Consider the following 24,903-nt stretch of genomic DNA (forward strand, 5'->3'; position numbering starts at 1 on the left):
GCATACGATTTGTGAAAGTGACAAACGGGCTTCACAGTTATGTCAGGTGTGTTCATATGCTTATGGTGATGCGATTTCAGATCAATTGCTCCAGCCACTGAGGAGAAACGCTGTGACAGACAGACACTCACTCACTCACTCACTCACTCACTCAGACAGACATTCGGAAAATTATATGTTTGATGGTCCACATTAGGGAAAACAGAACAGGTTAGTTAGGCCTATACTTTTAATAGTCATCATTAACCACAATGAATCAGCTTATTACTATAAGTTTCGTTTCATTGTCTTCTTACATACCAGGAAATGTGTTCAGTTTCGTTTCTTGATGTTGAGTTTCGCACTGAGGAAATGGTGAAACGATACTGAGTTGGCATTTCTCTGCCCAGATCAAAGAAAAAAACAGCCAGACCTATAAAAGAACAGATTCCAACGCCACTACGCTATAGTGCCATTCTGACAGAGAGCGATCTGACTGCAACCTGACTTCTCATAAGACCATGACTGAGGTTAGTAGCCTAATTATTTGATTGGATAATTTATGAATTATGATTATCTTTGTTATCATCAGGTTTGACATAAAGGAAAGGACATTTGATGGGAATAGAATAAAATACAAACGCAACCTATTAAAGTAACTTTCATCTCATAATGTGGGGTGTGGTTGGGATGGAGAGTAGGCCATTTGACTTTTATAATACTTTCTTATCAACGTGATGCAGATACATTTATGATTTTTTTCCTTCTTTTTTTTAAGTAGACTAGCCTACACCTAATTTGCTGTAGGCTATTGTTCAGTAACGTTTCTCCCAGTTTCTTAAGCTTTAAACAAAAAATACAAATTCAGGTCGGGATAAAAAAAATCACCCAATCAGGAGTGGAACTTGGAAGTGATGGGGGACAAAGAAGCAGATACATCTCCCGATTGGATGAAATTGGTATCCCGAACTCAACATTTATTTTCTGTTTATGGATATTTTTTTTTATTTTTTATTAAACTTTATGACTTGAGGTAGGCCTATTTTCCGAAATCCCATAATGCGATTGCGAATCCCTTCACGCGATTGCGTGCGTGGTGGGTGTGAAGGCAGAACGGAATTAAGGGTGTCCTGTATGCATGTGATTTTTCATAATCATCTCCACAAATCTCAATATTAGGCTGCTTTATCGGCGAACTGAAGCAAGTTAAGAAAGTCTATCTATCGATCGATCGATCTATCTATCTATCTATCTATCTATCTATCTATCTATCTATCTATCTATCTATCTATCTATCTATCTATAGGCCTATATAAAAGTCTGAGATTGGTCCTGAGGTTGCCACCCGTACCGTATAATACGGAATCGTTCCGTATTGGACAATTAAAAGATGCGTTCCGTATTGAACCAATACGGAACGCGGTTTGTTCCGTATTTAACCAAATGCCCCATAAAGGCCTGTCACACAAACCTCAACACAGCATTTAACAATAATGAATGAAATAAAACACAGGAAAAGACAGCAAAAGGAGAGAGAGGCTCGCAGTCAATGCGCTCTGCGCTCTGCCTCGTCCTCTCCTCTCCTCTCTGCCCGGGCTGCCCGGCCCCTGTCTGCATAATGCGCTGCATGTCGCTGTCAATCACCGTTACCTAGTTACAGTGCAGTGATCACTGAACTTCCTCCTTCCACCAGGCAGATGCACGCCGCACGCTTTAAAAGCAGAAAAGAATTAGTGCTCCATGGTTAATCGTTTTCAAACCGAAATCGCGGTGTGAAATCCCGCGATTAGCGAATCGCAAAGGCCACGGTTTCTCTGCGAAGTAGTCTTCCCAAGCAACATGGAGACGTTTTAATTTTTAAAATCCCTTCATAATTGACTAAAGCAATGATCAAATCAAACTGTGATGACTTTCTTTGCTTCCACGCATCTCCACAGCACACTGCTGAAAGACAAAGTGAATGTGATTTTTTGGCACAGTGGTCACTGTGCAGGAGCATGGGAACAGCATGGGAACTAGGGATGCTGCAGGTGTTACAGCACCCCTATGGGGAAGTTCTCATTTTTTATTTAAATAAGAAAAGAACAAATCAAACATAGCAAAAATACAATATAGGTTATATCATGTTGTGTGTTATAGTTATAACTATTCTATGCATTTCATGGGTTTGGGACTGCATTTCTTCGCCGGCCGGCGGCTGTGCCACGCGCACGGAACGCACAGAACGCACGCACCGCGTGCCCGGAAGAGGTGTTCCTTATTTCAATTTCTGAAAGGTGGCAACCCTAGTCCTGCCAGTTAAAGGACGACTTGTAACCCATTTTCAACATATCTTTATCTTCAACTGGTCCTTACTTATGATAATTATATTATGGTTACATTTGTGTCAACCCTGTCCAAGTCTCCATCTCAGAGGATGGCTGTGGACAGTTCAGAAACGCGCCTACCAGTGACATCATCGATAATGAATTGTACCATTTATCATGAACATTAGGACCAATTATATGAAGATGAAAATGTGTGAAGTCATTCTTAAAGTGCTCTGTCACGTGGTTCTTCTGGTCTGGTCAGTTGCTTAGTGTATGATGCATGGAGTGGAATGTAATATGAGGTAATATGCCCCCACATTACACTGTTATGTTGACTATGCATTGTTGTTGTTTTTCTACAAATTAACATCACTATAATCAATGATATTTTGGGACAAGGTAGGCTACTCTGAGTCCCTGACTGGTCAGCAGCTGCACATAGGGTGACCAGATGTCCCCCTTTGCGTGGGACAGTCCCTCATTTCCATGACTTTTCAGGCGTCCCACAAATTGAGACCCTGTCCCACATTGTGACTGCCAGGCTCCGGTAATAATCAATGCACAGGTGTTGATAGGTGACCAAGCTAGACTGGACCACACTGGACACGAACAGCATTGCTCTAGCAGCATTTGAATACATTAGGGTACTAAGATATCCTCCTAATAATTGGCTTTCCATTGTAAATCTCTCTCATTGTCTCTTTTCCTCCAAGATGTTTTGTTAAGCCTTTTAAAATAACATGAGAAATATCCCCTAGGCTACAGCAGGTTACTAACAAAACGATAGGCAGTATCAAATGACCTCAAAGCATTGAATAGCAACTTAAGTAGCCTAAGTTGCTATTAACCCCCCTGCCCGCCTGTCCCACATTGTCCCACACAAACAGTACTTCTGTCCCTCAAATGAACAGTTTGGATCTGGTCACCCTAGCTGCACATGAGTTCAAAACAAGAGGTCAGGGATTGCTCAATATATCTGCAATTACTCCTATACTACCTAGAACTAACCCAGACAATATTTTTCAAATACACTCCCCCTATCTCTTTCTCATATATATATATATATATATATGTGTGTGTGTGTGTGTGTGTGTGTGTGTGTGTGTGTGTGTGTGTGTGTGTGTGTGTGTGTGTGTGTGTGTGTGTGTGTGTGTGTGTGTGTGTGTGTGAGAGAGAGAGAACTGGTCCAGCTGGCTCTCATTGACTTCAATGCATATTCCATCAAACTTCCTCCTCCAGTTTACTTCCCTATTGCGTCAATGGCATACACTTGGTGCAGAACATGTCTCTTCCTTAATTTGTCTGCACACCCATGTGAATGTCATTTGAGTTCACCTGCCTCTAGTTAGTTACCATAGGTCTTCTATATTCTATACCTCTCTGTTTCAGTGTGTTTGTCTGTAAAAGTAATATGTTATGGTGTGAGTACCTGTAACCTGTATGCAAAACAGTGTCGGTTTTGTGTTAGGGGCAGAGAGCCTTCTGTAAAACCTGTTATTTAGTGTTTGGCTGTGAGGCTACGTAAAGTTAGCTTGGTGAACCAGCCTCTCCCGGAAATCAATTTCCATTTGCAAATGAAATGTAGGCTGGTTTACAAGGTTAACGTAAAGTCTGAAATTAGACATGACTACCGGTATGTTTGCCTATTGTTGGAACCTCAATTACCTTTTTGAGTTTGAACATTGCCTGCCACATCCTGCTTTTGGGTCCAACTCTACTCTCTCCCTTCAGGAGCATCTGTCAGATGATGATGATTGTAATTGAATCAGTTTCTGTATTTTAAGGATTACCAAATGGTCTATTTCTGTGTGACTATTATTCAACTTCATTAAACTTACTGTTTAAGTTGATAAAAGAATAACAAGGCTGAGATGAAATCTCATACAAAGAAATATAATAAACTTGGTTCTTTATAATCAGTTGATTTGTTTTTTCTCTTACATGATCCTATCCAGGAAGGATGAACAGAAAGAAAACTCGGTGAGTAGTGTTCCTTTATCTTGCTATTCTGAAGCATCACCTTTAAATTAATTTCAGTGGCACATAATGTATGAAGGAAGCATCTAAGCATCATCTGACAAACTTTGCAAGTCTCTCAGAAATGGAACTATAAAGGCCTGTCCATAGTATCTCCGAAATATTTGGTGATTTGCGATTTACGAACTCTAATTCGGTGTAATGGTTTTCAGAAATCGAGGGTTAGGGTTAGGGTTAGGGCTAATCGAGTGAAGTGATTTACTAGTCGAACCGGAACTTTTGACCGAAAAGTTCGGTTTTGGTCAAAGTATGGACAGGCCTCTAGAAATAATATGGTCTGACCCAACGCACTAAACAAACAAAACATTTGCTTTTTATTTAATTTTTTGCTAAATAAACAGTGCACAGAAACTTTTTTTTACTCCTGCCAGATATGATTCCTTTTTTTAAATGGTGTGATACATTCATATTCCAGTTTAATATTGTCTGTGATTATTACATTTTTGTGTTTCAATTTTGGTGCTGAAACTTGCGGGCTGAGGCTTAGGGGTAGTTTTTGTTTAGGACTTCGAAAAACTTTGGGCATGTCTCTATAATTAGCCTAAAAAGTCAACAAATTCCCTATTCCCATTTAATGTTTAAATGAGTATTTCACATTAAAACACTTATGGGATATTTTTCACATCTACTCTGACATTTGTGTGTATTCATCAGACACACTTCCTCCTACTGTATATAATCCCAAAGCCAGAAAAGGCAAGAAGCGCACCAACTACGTGCATGCACTGTGGCGTGACAGCTAGCTAAAAACACTGATGACCCTTATGCTAGATAGGAGAGTGGGGAGAGAGGAGTGTGTGGAGGGCAGCGATTCAGGATTTCTGAGTTGGTATTGGCTAGACCGCACTTGCATTGCATCGCAATCATCAGTCATTTATGTTTTTTAATCATATATATTATTAGTATATTTTATATCAATTTGCAACATTGCAACATATCTTGTCTATATAATGTCAATTATGGTGAATAAAAGTATACATTTCTATCAAAAACATTGCTGGGAGATTTCAAACTTTTGAATGCTAATGTCTGTACAGTATGTCTGTCATTGAAGCCCCTATAGAAATGTGATAATTTAAATGAAGCTCAATGGAATGTTCTGACAGATAGAGTATTGTTTTCATTGTAATGTGTAATGCCTTATCATGTTTTTCTGTTTAGAAATTCATTTGGTGCAACAGCTCCTCCATTCATTGACTACCTGAAAGATATTCTACGCAGATATCCTGATGGTGGACAAATTTTGAAGGTGTGACCAGTGCACATTCTGCTACAACTGTATTACTATTCTGCCAGTTAATGTAATTTTGCATGTTTTTGATGTCATTTATTTTGTTATAAATATTATTAGTCTAGCTTAGTAACCACCTAGCAAAACATGACATACCGTATCACTACAGTATGTAAGTTTCATTCCCACTGGGCCAGATAACAGATAAAAGAAATCTCTTTCTCCAGATAAAAAAATCTCATCTTCCATTCAAGTGGATGGTAAGATACAGATAAAAGAAAACATCTGTCACAGATAAAATATATATATATATATATATATATATATATATATATATATATATATATATATATATATATATATATATATATATCTGTGACAGATATTCTTTTTATCTGTATCTTACCATCCACTTGAATGGAGAAAGAGATTTTATTTATCTGGAGAAAAAGATTTTTTTAATCTGTGGGAATGGGCCTTAGTCATGTCAGTTTTGTAGTACCAAGTATCAGTGTTTTTCTGTGAATGGTCACCCAATGGTACATCATGTAATTTGCAATGGTCTGAACAGGAGCTGATCCAAAATGCTGATGATGCTGAAGCATCTGAAGTTATTTTCATCCATGATGAGAGGAGCTACGGTACAGAGACCCTTTGGACTGATGACCTGGGGAAATACCAAGGTATGTGTGGCTTTCTGAGAGTTCTTTTTATTGTCAAACTGATCTGATTTGTCAGTTATCCAAAACATATCAGCTAAACCAGTTTTGAGAAACAAAGAAATAAACCCTATGTGATAATTAACTGACAAAATATTTTTGAAGGCCCTGCTCTCTATGCCTACAACAATGCTGCATTCGCCGATGAAGACTGGGAAGGCATTCAGAATACAGGAAGGAGTGTCAAGCGCGACGATCCAAACAAAGTTGGGAGGTTTGGGATCGGCTTCAACTCTGTTTATCACATAACAGGTAAACAATGATTCTCTGAGTACATCTGTTGTAGAAGTAAATGGCCCTACAAAACAGAGCAGACTAAATTGAAACTCGGAACACAATTTTAAGCTGAACCTGAAAAGGTGTTATTTTCTGTTCATTAAACAGCTGAAGAGATGGATAGACCTCTGTTACTTAAAGGCCCAGTTCACCTCTGGGTCCACCAGATCTTATTTTATTGTTGTTTGGGACACAATCAACACAATCCTGAGTTATTTTTTGTGTTCAATCTGTGTTTTGAGATATTTTAGTATTTCAGCATGACTAGTGATGCATTTTGTATCATATGATGCAAAATGCATCTAAAATATCTCAAAACACAGATTGAACTAAAAAAATAACTCTGGATTGTGTTGATCGTGTCCCAAACAAAAATAAAATAAGATCTGGTGGACCCAGAGGTGAACTGGGCCTTTAACACTCAAAAGGGGTTCGAGGACCCCTAGGGGGTGATATGATCTACCCCCATTAATTAATTAATATGAATCCAAAATATTAGCAATGATTAAAAACTAAAACCAAACAGAAACATAATTAATATACACAACACTGATGATAGTGCTGACAAAAAGGCCGATATAAAGCCGATCTATAAAGATGCTGATATAAAGCCAAACAATAATAATAAAATATATAAATAAAAAATAAATAAAAGAAGGACCTGTGGAATACTTAAAATAGAATACAAGAAAACATCACTTAAATCACCAGCACATCTGCAGAATGATGAAGAGTAAAACAAACTATTTATTCTGTTAAAAATTAATTTCTAATTCCTAAAACATCTGTGAATTGCGTTGCAGTTGCCCGAAGAGAGCTGAGCTGGGCAGAACTGCCATTTCTTGTAAAAGTAGATGAGTTTGGTGATTGATTGATTGAATTTCTGTTGCACAAGTATATGAAAGTGTATAGTATCATCCCTGAGGGTATCACCCATGGCAAATTTGGATGACAGCCTTCAAACTATATGGCATCAGTACTGTTAATATTCGTACACAATAAAAATCACACCTGTGTGAACTGAGCGGTGGAGGCTGTGCACCGCTGGGTGAGTGGAGCAGGGGTTGCTCAACTGTGTGTGTGTGTGTGTGTGTGTGTGTGTGTGTGTGTGTGTGTGTGTGTGTGTGTGTGTGTGTGTGTGTGTGTGTGTGTGTGTGTGCGTGCGTGCGTGCGTGCGTGCGCGCGCGCACGTGCGTGCGTGCGTGCATGCTATGTGTTAGGCTTGTGCTGAAATATCGATATGGCGATATTACCTCCCGCGATAATTATCGATAATATTGCCGGCAAATTTCCCAGTTAACACTTTGCCGTCCGAAATAGAATGGTTGTTGGTAGATTAGCCGTGAAATTTATATTATTATATTATGATCTGAACCGCATTCATTTTACCAGACATCCAGCGCTATATCACGTGGTCTTCATCCCCCATTACCATTCCGCGATCCCCCGTTGTTTTACTCACCCCAGTTCCCAGTGAAATTCTCAATCTGCATTGGCTTAGAGTGGGAGATTCGGCTGACGCATCATGTCCCCGTGCGTTTCGCGTGCGCGATCCGTTCACGTAAATGTCCCCTCAAATAATCCACGTGTGACTCAAGAGTAGAACTGAAAAGTATCGCTAGCATAGCCACCAGCACGGCTGCAGTAGAAGCACTCGTGTACAGACAGTAACCGAATGGGGGAAGGTGCCTTGGAGAAGGAAAGGGCCATGACATCACTTCTGCTTCATGTCAGACCAGCCATGAGCTATCAATGCACGAGTGGTGACTAGGGAAGGTTAGACGATCGCCGATTTTCGGATGAAAATCATTTATTTCGGTAAATACGGGAAAGTACGGGAAAAGACGATTGGCTGCCCCTCCCCCCCTAGGAAGTCCGATATCGTACGGTTTTAATATTAAGGGGCTCCCCGTGGCTTGGAAAGGGTTAACATAGAATGCAGTTAACATAGGTGCAATACCGCCAGCCGCCTGCACTGTCTGTTTGTAGTGTGGGCGCTAGTGAGATAAATGAGAGTAAATTGGCAGGATTTTGCACAGTGAGGAAGAGAGAAGATTGTCAGCTGTTCTCTCTGACCATCAGAGAGGGGAGAGGAGTGGAGGAGAATACGAGTGGAGGAGAATACATCGCATACACACATACTGTAGGCCTACACATGCTGTTACACAAACGCACGCTTACACACCCACATTAATATGAATGGAAGTCACTGGGGTGCCACGGTTCAGTCAGCCCACGGTTCGGTTCGTATCTCGGTTTTTGGCTCATGGTTTCGGTACAGTAAAAATTTAAAATGAAAAAATAAAGAATCCAAAATGTTCAGTTGATTTTAAAGATGGGGTGCAATCGTTTGTTTCCGCCCTAAAACATGATAATCAGTTATTATGATTATACTAGGAGGAAGATTTTCTCCAAAAAAGTGTACAGAAAGAGTTAAAATTCTGTTATATGTGGCCACACCCCAAAAAAATAAAGAAATTCGTTTCATTCGGTATGGGCTGTTCGGTTCGGTACAGGGCCATTCGGTTCGGTATACCAGTTCGGTTCAGTATTGTGGTACCCCTAGAAGTCACACACACACACACACACACACACACACACACACACACACACACACACACACACACACACACACACACACACACACACACACACACACACACGCACGCACACACACGCAGGTGTTTCATTGAAACACCTGTTTATTAAACTCTGGAAGGGAGTTATTATGTGCGTGTTCCCCCTTTGCCGGTTGCTCGATCTCCCTCATTTTATTGTATTTATTCATACATCCTCACCACTGATATGGATTTAATTTCATTGTATTTTATTGTATTATCAAAGCAATAAGAACATAAAACAAATTGGTGATACAAATTGCTAAGCACTGTCACTGTTAAGACATTATTTTTCCACCTGTAAATGTAATTTGCACAATATAGCCTATTTTAGAGAGGTTATTTTAAAGGTTCCAGTCAGTGTTTTGCTGTTAAGAGGAAGCACTATGCGCATGCACATTTTTTACATGTGTCAATGTTATTTTATGTTTCTTGTCAATTACATTTTCACCAGATGCTTTTTAGTTATGGATAGATTTATAGTTAGTAGGCCTACCCAATGTTGTGGACAGACAAATTGTGGGCAGGTTACAAAGTTGCAGTGTTTGTTTACTGTTTGAGGAGGCAAGATTCATCTACTTATTAGCCAATTTATAAAATAATCTTATAAGACTATGGAATAAAAAATTTGTGCCTTTTATGGTTAGGGTTAGGGTTATCATTTTCAGTTACAGATATCGTGATATATCGTGGATGAAAATTCTTGCAATATATCGAATATCGTAATATATAGAATATTGTGATATTATTGTTGATATTGAGCCTAATATCGTGACAGATATCGTATCGTGAGGTAACAATATCGTCACATCCCCTGGCGTGTGTGTGCGTGCATGCGTGTGTGTATGAGGGCTTTGTGTGTGTGTGTGTGTGTGTGTGTGTGTGTGTGTGTGTGTGTGTGTGTGTGTGTGTGTGTGTTGCTCACCCAGGTGTGTGTGTGTGTGTGTGTGTGTGTGTGTGTGTGTAGGGTGTGTGCACAGACTGCGCACGCGCGCGTGTGTGTGTGCACGCACGTGCGTATGTGTGACATGCACGCGTGTGTGTGTGCGCCCGTGTGTATGTGTGTGTGTGTGTGTGTGTGTGTGTGTGTGTGTATATCAGTTGATGCTCAGGCTAGACTCAACAGCACCGTCTCTGGTCACCCAGGGGTACTCAGGCTACATACACATCAGGCTACATACAGACAGACAGACACACATACACGGATACACACACGGCCATGCTATGGAGACGGTGTGACCACCGCTCAAAAAAGTTAAATTCGTTCCTGCTGTGCCGCAAAAATGTGGAATGCCTGACGGCCTTAAAGGAGTGTAAATCCCTACACTCCTTTAAAACCTCTCTGAAAAATCACTTACAGGAGGCAACTCACTTTCTTGTGGTCTTTATCCTTTTATTTGATCTTGTATCAGTGAACTGTAATGTCCTGTAAATTTTCCTATGCAACAATCAAATCAACTTTAACCACTCATTTACATGCCAATATTAAAGACATACATTTTTTAACTGAATGTAATATTATGAAGTTAAATTAATTTGCTCTTAACTGTATTTCGTTTTCACAATTCAAACTCAGTATGTGTAATTCAAATTCTGTTCTTGTAGACCAAATCATCATGACATCACCACTATGTATCAAACTTGTTATCCACAAATATTACCTGGAGATTAAAAAAATAAGATTTGCCAATAGAATTTAACATAGTGTTAAAGTTGGCTTTTATAGCTTAAGTTAGCAAATGTGTGTTTGATTAGTTACTTTGGTAACTTTGCTAACTTGTCAGCCATAACATTGTCCGAAAGTAAATAATATCCATGATTGGATTTGAGTTATGTCAATGCAGAACGGCTTTGGTGATATAAGAGAGAGTTGGCCCATTCACATGATCCAAATGGTGAAGTCCATGACTCAGTATTGAAGTGAAGAAAATGATCAAAGACATACAGTACAGTAGGAGCTGATGCGCTGTAAAGGAGTTCAATTATTCAGGTTAAATTAAACAATTAAATATATATATATATATATATATATATATATATATATTTATAGTTATATGTATAGCTCCTATAATGTTGCAGTTCATACATCTGCAAGTTTCTTTTTAAATGCTTAAAATGTTAAGGTTATTAAATCAATCAAAGACAAAATGTGTGTATAGGTAAATATTGTGATGAATACATTTATTGCAACATTCAGCTAAAACAATGCAATATCAAAATAACTTAGCATACCTTATTTATGTGTTTCCACTTTCCAGATGTACCATGTATTTTCAGTGCAGGACACATCGGCTTGCTAGACCCCCAAGAGAAGCTACTTGGAAAAGAAAGTGGAGGCATTCGATGGTCTTTGTCTGATACAGAAGACCAGGAAACATTAATGACCTTACGTGACCAATTCCACCCCCTTCAAGACATCATTCCTCTTGTTAGCAAGCAGACATGGGAAAACATTGTCACAGGAGACCAGCACTTTAATGGGACACTTTTCAGATTCCCTTTGCGCAATGAAGCATCAGAGATTTCTGATAATGTGTACGACACCAACAGAGTCGCTCAGCTTTTTGACAGCTTCCTTTCAGATGCAGACTTGAGCCCACTCTTTCTGAGAAATGTTACATCTGTGTCCTTGATCCATGTCAAGCCAGACAACTCTGTTAACATCAAAGTTCAAGTCACCTGCTCGCACGCCACAGATGTTGTTTTGGAGTCAGATGATTTAGCCATCCAGGGCTCAACAAGCTTCAAATCCATAAGCTTTTCTTCAGAAGACCGCAAAGAGACAAAGAAGTGGCTCATCACATCTTGTTGCATGAAAGAAGGTCACATAGCAAAGCTTGATACATTAGCAAAAAAGTTGTGCTTTCGTCCTCAAGTTGACTTGGCATTTCTTTGTGGGCAGCAGGGCCCCTCTACTGACAGTAGGCTGAGCTGCTTTCTGCCCCTACCTAACAACGAAGCCAACAAGACTGGACTCCCAGTTTATGTGAACGCATGCTTTGGCCTCACAGACAACAGAAGACATATCAAGTGGCAGGAGGAAGACCAGAAGTATGATGAAGCTGCTCAGTGGAATGAATTGCTGGTAAAAGATGTTCTCCCACATGCATACCTCAGGATCCTCCAAGATGCAGTCAAACTATCTGAAGACAAGGAACTCCCTGCGTCCTCTGTATATGATCTTTGGCCCGACGTCGGCCAGATGCAGCACAAAGACAAATGGCACGAAATTGCACTGGATGTCCTTCAGCGCCTATTTAGGCAGAATGTAGCTGTTCTCTCTCTTGCAGCAGATGAAAGGTTTGTCACTCTTTCAGAAGCTTTGCTTCCCTGCAATCATTCAACCAGCACTGAAATAGTGACCGCCATTAAGAGGATCCTGGTTTCTTACGGAGAAAATCTTGTCACATTACCAGACAGTGTTGCAAGAGCTATCAAGGATGCCAATCCACACCATATTCCCTTGAGGCATGTGACACCTTCATTCCTACGGTCAGTTCTCCGCAGAAATAGTTTGCATCAAATCTCCAAAGAGGACAAGCTCTTGCTTCTGGAATACATTTTGAGTGATGGACAGTACAGAGAACTTCAGGGCCTTCAGCTCCTTCCACTCAGTGATGGGACATTCAGATCTTTCTCAGATAAAGAAGAGGACATTGCTTTCATTGATAGCAATGAATTCCAAAGGTAAGTGCAGTATTATTGTTACCCTTATTATTACCCTTATTCTTATTATTGTTATTGTTATTATTATTAAACAATCATGGTGTATTGCTATATAGACTATAAACTACACATACTTTACTTGCTGAATTAATTGAAAGTGCAATATAATACAGCATATCATTCCCAGCTCTATTAGAGCACTTTGTATTGTCATTGTTCTCATTAAGTCTTTTGCTCTACACAACAGAGTCCTGCTGCCAGGCTGCAAAAATCTCTTCATTCCAAGTGATCTGAGTACACCTTGCCTAGCCCACCTGAAAGACCTAGCTACAAAACGTAAGAAAGTATTTTGTACAATGCAATGATATAATAATTATTCCATTACTGTACAATTAGGCCAGTCAATCTGAGGTTTGACCCAAAAGAAATTGTAATAGTAATGGTTCAAGGTTTTTTATAATCCTTATGGTCATCCAAAAAACATGTTAAAGGTTTTCCATTATATTCTTAGTGGATCAAGGTGAATTAGGGGGTTCAAGTTTGGGTCCCTTCACTTAAAAAAGACATAAACACATCTTTAAGTAGCATGTGAGGGGTCTAAGTAGTACAAAAAAATGTACCACACAAAACTGAGATGCACCAAGAAAAGTAATGATCACTAAACCATAGTTTTGTGGGTCTGTTTTTAGCCAGAGGAATGTTTCCTGTATAGTAAGTGAAGGGACCCAAACTTGACCTGAATTTATCTTGATCCACTAAGAATATAATGGGAACCCTTTAACGTGTTTTTTGTATGACCCTAAGGATCATAAAAAAAAACTGAATGATTACTATTGCAATTTCTTTTGGGTCAGGCCCTTTTTTAGCTTAGATTGACTGGCCTAAATATAATTATAGTTGAAAAACTAAAACACACATACATACCGTACACGCACGCACGCACGCACGCACGCACACACGCACACACACACACACACACACACACACACACACACACACACACACACACACACACACACACACACACACACACACACACACACACACACACACACACTCTCACTAATTGACCAATTGATTCATTCATTCATTCATTCATTCCAGGTTTGTTCAAGATATTCAACATCAATGCAAGTGATGTGGCTGAATATGCAAAGAGGTATTTGCCAAAGGATTGGAAACAGACAATGGCAAAGCATGTTACCTGGGAGTTTGGCAATAGCGAGCATCCACCCTCAGGGTGGTTCCAAGAATTCTGGAAGTTTCTCAATGCTCACTTCAGAGATCTAAGCCATTTCAATGGCATGCCATTAATTCCCATCAAACACATAGATGATGTCAAGAATTCTGTACAACTCGCAAGATTACAAAAGAACTCAACCCTAATTTTCCAAAAGACCAAACAAACCAGCTTGCCAGACCAAATTGTTCAAATTGTGAAAAAGGTTGGCGGAACAGTTGTGGAGGACAATGACTGGCTGAAGCACGAGGACCTTGACACTTATGTGTTGAACCCATCTCCAAGGAGTGTCATGAGACTGTTTGTGAACTTAGATTGTCAGCATGTCATCAATGAAATCAAGAACCTCTCTCACAGAGAAAGGGAAGAACTTAAAGATTATCTCTCCGGTTTGGATTCTCTTTCAGAGACTGAGAAAAATGTCCTGTCAAAGTTGCCTCTTTTCCAAACCATGGATGGAACATGTGTTGCTGTCCAGTCAAAGAAAGCCTTACTTTTAAGTTCAAGTCCAAAAATACCAACTGAACTCCCTATGCCTGATACAGTTGTACAGTGTGCTACGGAGGCTGATCGCAGACTACTTCGACTTCTTTACATTGTACTTTTGGATACAGCTGAAGCAGCTGGCCTCCTAATTGATGGAATTGAAAGGAGGAATTTTGGCAAAGAAAATGTAATGAAAATCATGACTTGGATTCTAAAACATGGCAACATCCTTTTCTCTCAGAATGATGCTTTGAAAAAGCGATTGAGAGTGTTGAACTTCATTGAAATGAACGGAGAGCTGAAAAGTACCTCAAGCTTCTTTGATCCAAGAATTAAAGAATTCAAAGTTCTTTTTGGATCAGATTTCTTTCCTCCATCTGTTTATACACAGAACCCACAGATGCTTGGGAGCTTAAAAGATCTTGGATTGCTGACTAAAACGACTGATGTCACTCCAAACCTCTTGTTGCAAGCTGCAACACAGATTGAAAAATTGCATTCACACTCTGAAAAGGAGGCTGTTCAAAAGTCTGAGACGCTTTTAAAACTGCTGAATACCAATGATTTGTTGGCCAGTTTCTCAAAAGAGCAGCTTCAGCGTCTCTCTGTGTTAAAATGGATCCCATGTGTTAAACCAGGTGATGAGAATACATTAAGTAAGGGCAAAGGAAAAGGCCTCTTCTGCCCAAATGAAGTGAGGCATTCAATGTATGAGGACATTGTTGGTCATGTAATGCCTCTGACAGGAGAGCTCTGTGAGAATGTTGGAACCAAACTTGGTCTCAAATGCGTACCTCCTCCTGCGAAGGTGAAAGCTAATTTGTCAGCATTGAGATCCATGACACAGACAATGAAGACTCCTGACACAGATACCAACTTCAAGAGGAAAGTGCACAGCATTTACAAACACATGCAAGATCACATTTCTGCATTCCAGAAAGTGATGACATATGATGAATGTTGGCTATGGACCCACAATCAGTTTGTTTCCCCTCAGGATCTTGTTCTTGACTACCCATCTAGTCTAAATCTGAGCTCTTACATTAAGAAGGTGCCAGAAGAATTTCTACCATATGAGAGATTGTTGAGCAAGTTTGGACTAAGGCCATGCCTTACAGATGAGGAAATAATGCGTATACTTAATGATATCCAGCAAAGCATTGATGGTAGGAAAGATAAGTTTGCAAGTGCATCTGAGCTGAATGTCTCAATATCTATTCTTAACTGGGCATGGAGAGAGAAGAAGTGTGTTAGTGGTGATATCCCGGTGCCCGTTGGGGCAGAGGCTAACCGATGTACCCTCAAACCACTGTCAACAACAGTCTTCTGTGACATAAGCAGAGAGGGATTGGAGGCACTTAACAAGGATGAAGAAGAATTCTATGTGATCCATGAGCAGATACCAAAAGCAATTGCGGAATGGCTGAAGGTTCCACTTCTGAGCACCCGGATCCTCAGTCCAGAACAAGTTGGAATAGAACAATGTGGGCAGCATGAACCCATAACCACAAGGATTAAGAACATTCTCAATGAATATGATGAAGAAAATGACATTTTCAAAGAGCTTATACAAAATGCTGAGGATGCTCGTGCAAAAGACTGCAAATTCATGGTGGATTTCAGAGTGCATAATGCCCCTCCTGAAAGTCTGATTGACCCTGGCATGTCTCTTTGCCAAGGACCATGTCTTTGGGCATACAATAATGAGCTATTCTCAGAAGGTGACTGGGGAAACATTGTCAGGGTAGGAGCTGCCTCAAAGGCCAACATGGTTGAGAAAATTGGGAAGTTTGGACTTGGATTTAACACTGTATATCACGTGACGGACGTCCCCTCCATCCTTAGTGGCAACCATCTTCTCATGCTTGATCCAAATGTCAACCACCTGAAGAAACATATCAGAAGCAAAACAAATCCTGGAATCAAGCTGGACCTCTCTAAACAGCGACTCTTGCATTGGTTTTCTGGTCAATTCAGACCATATGAATGCATTTTTGATTGCAATTTCTCCAAAGCAAATACTCCTACTCTCTATCCAGGTACTCTGATCAAATTACCTTTCCGGACACGTGAGGAGGCTCACACATCTGAAATCTGTACAAAGGTGTATGACAAACACAATATTGTCACCTTCCAGCAGCACTTAGCTAACAACTCACAAACTCACCTGCTGTTTCTGAAGAACATCAGCACCATATCTCTACAAAACATTGCAGACAATGCTCCAACTCCTCCAACAGATGACCATATCAAAACCATTTTCACAGTTTCAAAACAAGTATTGAAAAACATGGCAATTCCAGATGGAATCCATACATTAAAACAGCGTGAAGCTGAGACAAAACTGATGAAACTTGATGAAAAATGTAAAGAAGTAATTGACTGCTGCACAGTCAGCATTTCCGAAATAACGCAAACTCGCAATGGCTCTAATGTCCAGTCTTGGCTTCTGTACAATTGCTTCGGGACAGAGCAGTCCTTACAATTGGCCCTTAAAGACGACAAGAAAGCCAAATTCTCTTTGCCTGTCGGGGGAATCGCAGTACCCTTGCACAATGACCCAAAAACCAAGAAATGGGTCACATCACAGACTGATCTAGTTGGACAGGCATTTTGCTTCCTCCCTCTTTCCATTCACACTGGACTTCCAGTGAATATAAATGGAGCATTTGCTGTGACTTCAAATCGCAAAGGTTTATGGGGGACTGGAGTAAAACATGACTGGAACCAAGCTCTTCTTAAGGATCCTACAGCCACGGCATATATCACAGTACTTTTAACCCTGAAGAGTATGGCTGAAAAAGAGGAGCTGGAAAGTTACTGTTATCACACCTTTTGGCCTGACATGGAGAAAGTGAGTGAAACGTTCAAGCCTCTGGTAGATGCCTTTTACTCTGCTATCATCCAGTACTCCAGCAAACCCATTGAGCTCTTCAATGATGGTAAACATTGGTGCTCAATCGACAAGGCTATATTTTTACACCAAAGCATCGAAGAGGACAAACAGATTGGCGGGCTTGCAATGAAAGTGTGTCAGAGGTATGTAAAGGCACCTAACCATGTGGTTCCTCTTCCACTGTGGGTGAGAAAAAGCTTCAGACATGCAGGCTTGGAAAAGGCTCTACAGAGCAGAATGTGGAACTGGGAAAAGTTTTACAATGAAGTGGTGTTTAGCAACCTGAGTACCATGGACCCTGAGAGTAGAAATGCTCTTGTACTGCATGCTATTGACCTCAACAGTGGGCCAATTGACAATCTACTTAAGTGTTTTCCATGCATTCCCACACAGAGTGGACAACTCCAGTATATCAGGAAGCTTGTGAATCCATCAGGGAAAGTAGCCTGCCTGTTTGATAATAACGAAGGACGCTTGCTTGGAGGGACTGAAAGTGACTTTTGTTCCCCCAAAAGAATTCAGCGGCTCCTAGAATTGGGAATGCTTAATGACCAACTCCCAATGGAAGATATCTTAGACAGAGCTGACAGAATCACCAGTGTTTGGAGCAAAGACAAAAGCAAAGCCTATGGACATCTGAGGTGCATCCTTGAAGTTCTGAGGAGTTCCTATGAAGAGGAGGGCTCTCCCTACTGGGATCGAATAAGGAATACAGCATTTATTCCAGCATTTCCTCCAAACAGTGAAAAAGACCAAATGGTGAAACTTTGGAAGCCTGTTGATGTTTTTAGTGACCAATGCCGCTACCTTGTAAGCATGATACATCCTGTGGTTGATCATACAAATCTGAACCTGCACAGTGCTGATCCCGTCCTCAAAACTCTGGGAATTCGTCAAAGTTGTGACATGAGACCTGAGACGGTACTTCAACAGCTGCAAGAAGCTTTTAAGGAAACAAAATCCTTCAACAATTCCAAGTCTACACTTCACAAAATAGCTTATGAATGCTACAGGTTTCTGGATCGGTGTCTCTACAATTTGGGGGATTCCAAACTCATTTCAGAGACTGCACATTCCTTCCCATTTATTCTTCTCGGGGACAAGTTTGAGCATGTGAAAACTGTGGTTGAAAATGCAGAATTTGAAGCAAAACCATACCTCCATGTGCTTCCAACAGTCTTCCGTGGCTTCACAACACTGTGGGAATGTGTGGGTGTTGAAAAGAAATTCACAGTTGATCAGTGTCTCACTGTACTCAAGACACTGCATACTCTCCATGGATCCAGCCCCCTTCCAAAATCTGACCTCAAAATATGCCTAACCATATTAAACAGAGGATTGTATGAAGCCAAAGAGAAAAATCTAAGTGACTGCCTCATACCTAATGAACATGGTGTTTTACAACCGGCAAGCAAACTATATTTCAATGACAGCCCCTGGATGCCAGTCACTGCAGCAGTCACTTTGTGCCATGAGAATATCCCACGTGTCATGGCTCGTTACTTTGGAATTGAGACAACCAGGCATCAAACTCTGCAAAACTCTTTAGTGGAGAACATCTCACCCTTTGCTTTTCAGTTTGAACAGCAAGAGCAACTGACAGTCCGAATTAAAAACATAATTTCAGCGTATCCAGCCAAGAAGGATATCCTGAAAGAGCTCATCCAAAATGCAGATGATGCAGAGGCAACAGAAATCCATTTTGTCTGGGACAAAAGGCTGCATGGCACAAAGAAAACGTTTGGGAAGAAATGGAACCAGCTACAGGGCCCGGCACTATGTGTATACAACAACAAGGTGTTTTCTGATGCAGATCTGAAAGGCATTCAACAGCTAGGAGAAGGTGGGAAACATGACATTCAAGGGAAAACAGGAAAATACGGTCTTGGATTCAACTCTGTTTACCATTTGACTGATTGCCCTTCAATCATGACTGGGGATGAAGTTCTCTGCATTTCTGATCCAAATCAGAAATACATTGAAGTTGCGTCAGGAAAACAACCTGCTGGATGTGGTTACAAACTAGCAAAGGTTTTTAAGGAGATGTATGATGATGTCTACAAGTCATTTCTTCCAGACAAATTTCCACTTGGAGATGGCACCATGTTCAGACTGCCTCTTAGAACAGGTGTCTTGGCAAACAACTCCAAAATATCGAACCAGGGAGTGACTGATCAGGATATGATTGAGTTGTCCAAAGCCCTGTCTGAAGATCCTGAAGGGTTGATCCTGTTTCTGAAAAACATCCGCAAAATACAATTCCATGAAATTAACGAAGGCTCGCAAGATCTCCGCACAACCTTCTCAATTGAAAAACATCTCTCAGAGAAGAGCAATGAAGAAAGATGTTCTTTTCAAAGGCATCTATGCACGGCACTGCAATCTGCTAAACAAGTAACACCATACAAAGCAATATATGGTGTCAGCATTTCAACCAATGATCAACTACAAAGTAAATGGGTAATTGCAGATCAGTTTGGCTCCTTCAAAAGCAGCATTGGGAAAGAGAGGAAACATTCAGACATTATACCCCAAGCAGCACTAGCTGCACGTCTGCATCCTAAGCCAGTCACAATGGGAGACTTAAATGGAGGAGTCTTTTGTTCACTTCCTCTGCCAGGCAAAACTGGACTTCCAATACATGTCAATGGAAACTTTGAAGTTGATTCCTCCAGGAGGGACCTTTGGAAAGCAGATGGCCAAAGTCTGAAAACAAATTGGAACGAGTCTTTAAAACAAGACGTCATAGCTCCGTTGTATGCAGAACTAATTCATTACCTCCGTGGTTGCATTAAAAAAGTGAAAGTGTGTTCCGCAATTGATGCGTTTCCATGGACAGTTCTTGATAGCTCCTACTTGTGTTTTTTTCCAACTGTCTCAAAAGACATCGCTCAAGATTGGCATGGTATGGTACAAGAGGTGTATCGATCAATAAATGAGAAAGCACTTGATGTTATTCCAGTGGTACGAAGCTCAGTAAAGAAAATTGAACATCGGCCAGTTACAGAGATTACTTTTGACTGGTGTACTGTCAGAAAGACAGAACTGACTAATGCACCTCACTTGATAAACCCACATAGCACCGATATGAATCCCATTTTAGAGGATCTTGGAATGAAGTTAGTGCCTTTTACCACAAAAATGTCAGCAATTTGGGAATGTTTCAAAACTGCTGAAGTTGAATTGAATGCAGTCAGTCCTTCAACAGTGCGGAATTTCCTTAGAGAAAAACCACTCAATGACCCGAACCAAACTGAGAGTGGTTTACCTTTACCTATCTCACACACTCTGATTAGACATGACATCAGATGCTCCATGCTGTTACAGTTCTGCTTGAAAGATATCAACAAAGACAACTGTCGTTCAATCAACGGGCTTCCACTTCTTCTCACAAAAGATAAAGTCCTAAGAGTGTTCAACTATAACTCTCCCAAGCTGATGACAAGATATGATGGCTTGTTCTCTGGGTTTGAGCCAGATTTTGCACATTATCGTATTAATATGGACCACCAGAAGATTCTACAACATGGCAGCTTCCTCCAAGATCTGACCATTCCCATGTCAGTGAGGTATGTAAAACCTTTACTTCAGAGGTTCCTGCAAGACTCTGCAGTTGATCCAAGCTGTAACCTCCATGTCCCAAATAAGGAAATACAGAAGTGGCTGAAAGAACTTTGGAGATTCTTCACAAGCCAACTCACATCAACAACATCACAAGATGGGGGAACTAAACAACAAATGACAATGAGTGCTGTCAAGGAGCTGTTCTGTGACTGTTGTATAATACCTGTTGTGTGTCCAAGGTTAAACAACAGACCCTTTCTTCAAACAATGAAAGACATGCCAAGAGTGATTAATTATGGCTCAGAAGGGGACATATCAAGTGTTCTCTTTAAACTTGGCTACACAAAACTTAATTGGTCATTCTACTCTGAGATGGGCACACAGATACGTTCCCTTTTATACCCTGAACTCATGAATACAAATGACACAAATGCTGTATTAAATGAAGTCTACAAACTCAATCACTGTGAGTTTTGCCACCTTTCTGACAACGAGTTAAGAAAACTTCAATGTTTTTTACAATCTGGAGTATCATCGGCCAAAAACAAACAGGATTATCAGAGAAAGCTCACATCCTTGCCGTTATTTGAAACCATACATGGTGAGCGAGTGCCGCTTGAAAATCTTGGACAGGTATTCATCCTCAACATGATCTTAATCTCAATAGAAGAATTCCCAGCTCTGCTCATGCAGCATCACAGAAATACTGTTTTTCTCAAGTACAATCTTGAGAATAAGCCGCTGTCTAACGAGTTGAACATCCAAATCCTATCTGACTTGGACTTCTTTATGAAGTTCATCTTGCCTGTTCTACACAAGCTCACAGAGAGACAGATTCTTCACTGTTTCAAAATGTTGTTATCTGTACAACATGATCACAAATATAATGAGCATCAGGACAAGATAATCTCTTCAATGAAGGATGTGAAATTGATTCAGAGTGCACATGGGAACTTTGAGAAAGCGTCCTACTACTTTGATGAAAGTGTGGAGATGTACAAGTTGATGTTGCCTCAAGACAAATTTGTACCTCAGAGCTTTTGGAAAGAGTTCAATGAAACCCAGCAGTTACAAGTGAAAGCACTGCTCAAAGCACTGGGAATGAATCATGTTGTGTCAAAGGAGGAGATAATCGATTTTGCATACAAAATAGAAAGGGAGGCAAAGGGCCAATTTGAACTTAAGGAGCTGAAACGGAAGTCATTAAAACTGTTGCAAACAGCCTTGACACAAGAGAGCAAAAATGAGGAACAAAAAAAGCAGTTGATGGAGAAAATTGCTGACATCAAATTCATTTTTCCTAAAGCAACTGGTAAAGAACTGTGTGCCTATCATCAGCCACTTGCAGCTGCGAGGACTGCTGTTGCAATCAGAGGATCTTTAATTGAAAGTGATGAAGTGAACAGAGATCAACATCTGATTTGGACTTCAATGCCAATAATAGATTTACCAGGCTACTGGTCAAAGAAGGAAAAAATGCTAATGGTGACTCATGGAGCCCTTGAAAAGCCACCTGGCCCATTCGTCACCACAAACATCAGCAACATCTGCCAAGTACCATGCCAAACTAATGACTTGATAAAAACACGTGCTGAAGTGTTTCGTCTTTCATATGCCTATCTACAAACAAATAATTTTGATAGCGATTCACTGACTGGCCTCCCTGTTGTGCTGGTTGAAAACGACTCAAAACTGGTGAAAACTGAAGAGACCTCTCTTGGACTCCTCAATGAACTGGAATTCAGGCCCTATTTGTACAAAATTCCTGGGAAGGACGTCTGCTATGCAGAGTTCTTCAAAAAGATTGGTGTTAATGAGGAGCCAACAGCACTGCAGTATTGCAATGTCCTTGAAGCAATTTACACTGAGTCCTGTGATAAACAAACTCTCAATGGAAACCAGCTAATAGCTACCAAACATGCAGTGAAGCGACTGTTTCAGCTAATTCAAAATCAAGGGAGCCAATCAGTCCTTAAACTACCAAAGGTTTTACACCTTCCTTCAAAAGATGGCAAGTTGTACCCCTCAAACATGCTCTATTTCAATGACACAGTGTTCCAGGCAAACAGATTAGAAAGAGCATTGGTGAACCATATACACCTCCTCGAAAACCTCAATATTACTGACCAATGTGGTACTTATGAACTTCAACAACTGTTGCAGTTGCTACCAAGGGATAATCAGCCCAAAATGCTCTCTCGATATACTGAAGAGAAGGTGGTGGATTCACACATGCCACTTTGCGAGTATGGAGCCAGCTGTTATTTTAGTGGATTGTTTGAGAGGCATCTCTCCTCAATACACTTCAGACATGGACTTATCTGCCTCATCAGAGCGCAGTCAGGGGGGAAAATTACACAAGAAGATGCAACTAACATGTGTCAGCAGATGTTTGGCAGCATTTGGATGGTCTGCTGCAAAAGCCTTGAAACAGAGCTTTGGTTTGATCAACAACCTCTAAATGACACCAAGGCTGAAACAGACGTCAATGTCGAAAAGAAACAACAAGGTTGCATTTTCTACTTGAAACACAGTGACAGTATGGCTCATAAAGTGATTAATAAAGTCAACCTGACACTGACTAAAGAGATCAATGCTCTATTAGATAATAACCTTCCCTCATTCCACCTACCAGTTCTTGGACAGCTACTTATGTGTGACTCAATGCAGGAGGTTCAGAAAATACTGTCTGAGAACGGAATTCGTGACAGTGCTGAAACTCAGAACCGCCTTTTCTGTCCACCCACCCCTGGGACAGCTATCCCTGACGAATGGAAGGATTCCCTAGATATGAGCTTCATCAATAACTTTGAAGAAGGGGAATATGTTGGCTATACTGACTCTGCTGCAGAGTTCATTTATGCCGTTATTGTCAAACAGCTGCCAGGGCCTGCTGATGGACAATATTCACGCAGATACAAAATACAGATTGGGAAAGATGAGGTTATTGAAGTCGGCTCCCTCGATTTATATCAGTTTAAACGAGTGAAGAAGCCAAAACAGGAGAAGCAGTCAACTTGCATGGAACTAGAGCCATTAGGGCAAGTGCACTCCGTGCCACATACTTCACAACCATCATCTTCAAGTAGCTCATATACAAGGCCGGTGCCCACAACACTTGAAGAAGCCAAAAAGGAAATTGATGAATGTTTGGCAGAGATCTGGACTCTTTCTGAGGAGGACAGGGGAAAGGCCATTAAACGTATGTACCTGAAATGGCATCCGGACAAAAACCCAGACTATGAACAGCTTGCCACTGAAGCATTCAAGTACTTGCAGAACAGAATTGATGAGCTGATGACAGGCAAAACGTCAAACTCTTCTCATACACGGCAGAACACAAATTTCAGAGACTTCTATGAGCAGTGGAATCAGGAAGCCAGGCGCCACAGACGTGGTCGAGAGAGGTTCAATAGAGACTACCATTCATTCAATTATAACTTTTGGACACATCATGACAATGTCCCAAGACCAAACAGAGAGGAGGCTCAGCGCTGGTGTAGACAGGCTCGCTGTGACCTCACAGCCGCTCACAAAGACACTGGCGGTGGGAGCACGGAGTGGTGTCTGTTCAAAGTCCATCAAGCTGTGGAAAAGGCTCTCATTGCTGCAGAGTACAAAAGAACAGGTCAACAGGTCAACAAAAACTCCTCCGTTACACAACTTGCGGAAAGAATATCCCGCTACAGAGCTCAGTTCATTACATTTCCCCAGGTTGTAAAAGAACTACAGTTACTGGGAGTCGATGCCAAGAAGACTCAGTATCCAAGTTGTCACCCTCCTCCCCTCATTCCCAATGGGCAGTTCAAACCAGAGAATGAAACTCGAGCACTGGAGCTGGCATCAGATATTCTCTGCAAAATAGAGGCATATGTCAATTAA

General features: G+C 40.7%; 1 protein-coding gene across 1 annotated transcript; it reads left to right on the plus strand.

The window, feature by feature from the left end:
* Positions 1 to 464: 464 nt before the first annotated feature.
* LOC308307497 (sacsin-like) lies at positions 465 to 24,903 on the plus strand (the record flags this gene model as incomplete). The annotated part of the gene is made up of 8 exons (XM_080752763.1): positions 465 to 509; positions 4,244 to 4,268; positions 5,487 to 5,574; positions 6,128 to 6,239; positions 6,381 to 6,527; positions 11,428 to 12,856; positions 13,083 to 13,171; positions 13,940 to 24,903. Exons 2-8 carry the CDS (start codon positions 4,249 to 4,251, stop codon positions 24,901 to 24,903), a joined length of 12,849 nt encoding a protein of 4,282 aa, XP_080608889.1. The 5' UTR covers positions 465 to 509; positions 4,244 to 4,248.

This window comes from Nannobrachium achirus (genome assembly GCF_963921795.1).
Source record: "Nannobrachium achirus genome assembly, chromosome: 22".
Taxonomy (NCBI): domain Eukaryota; kingdom Metazoa; phylum Chordata; class Actinopteri; order Myctophiformes; family Myctophidae; genus Nannobrachium; species Nannobrachium achirus.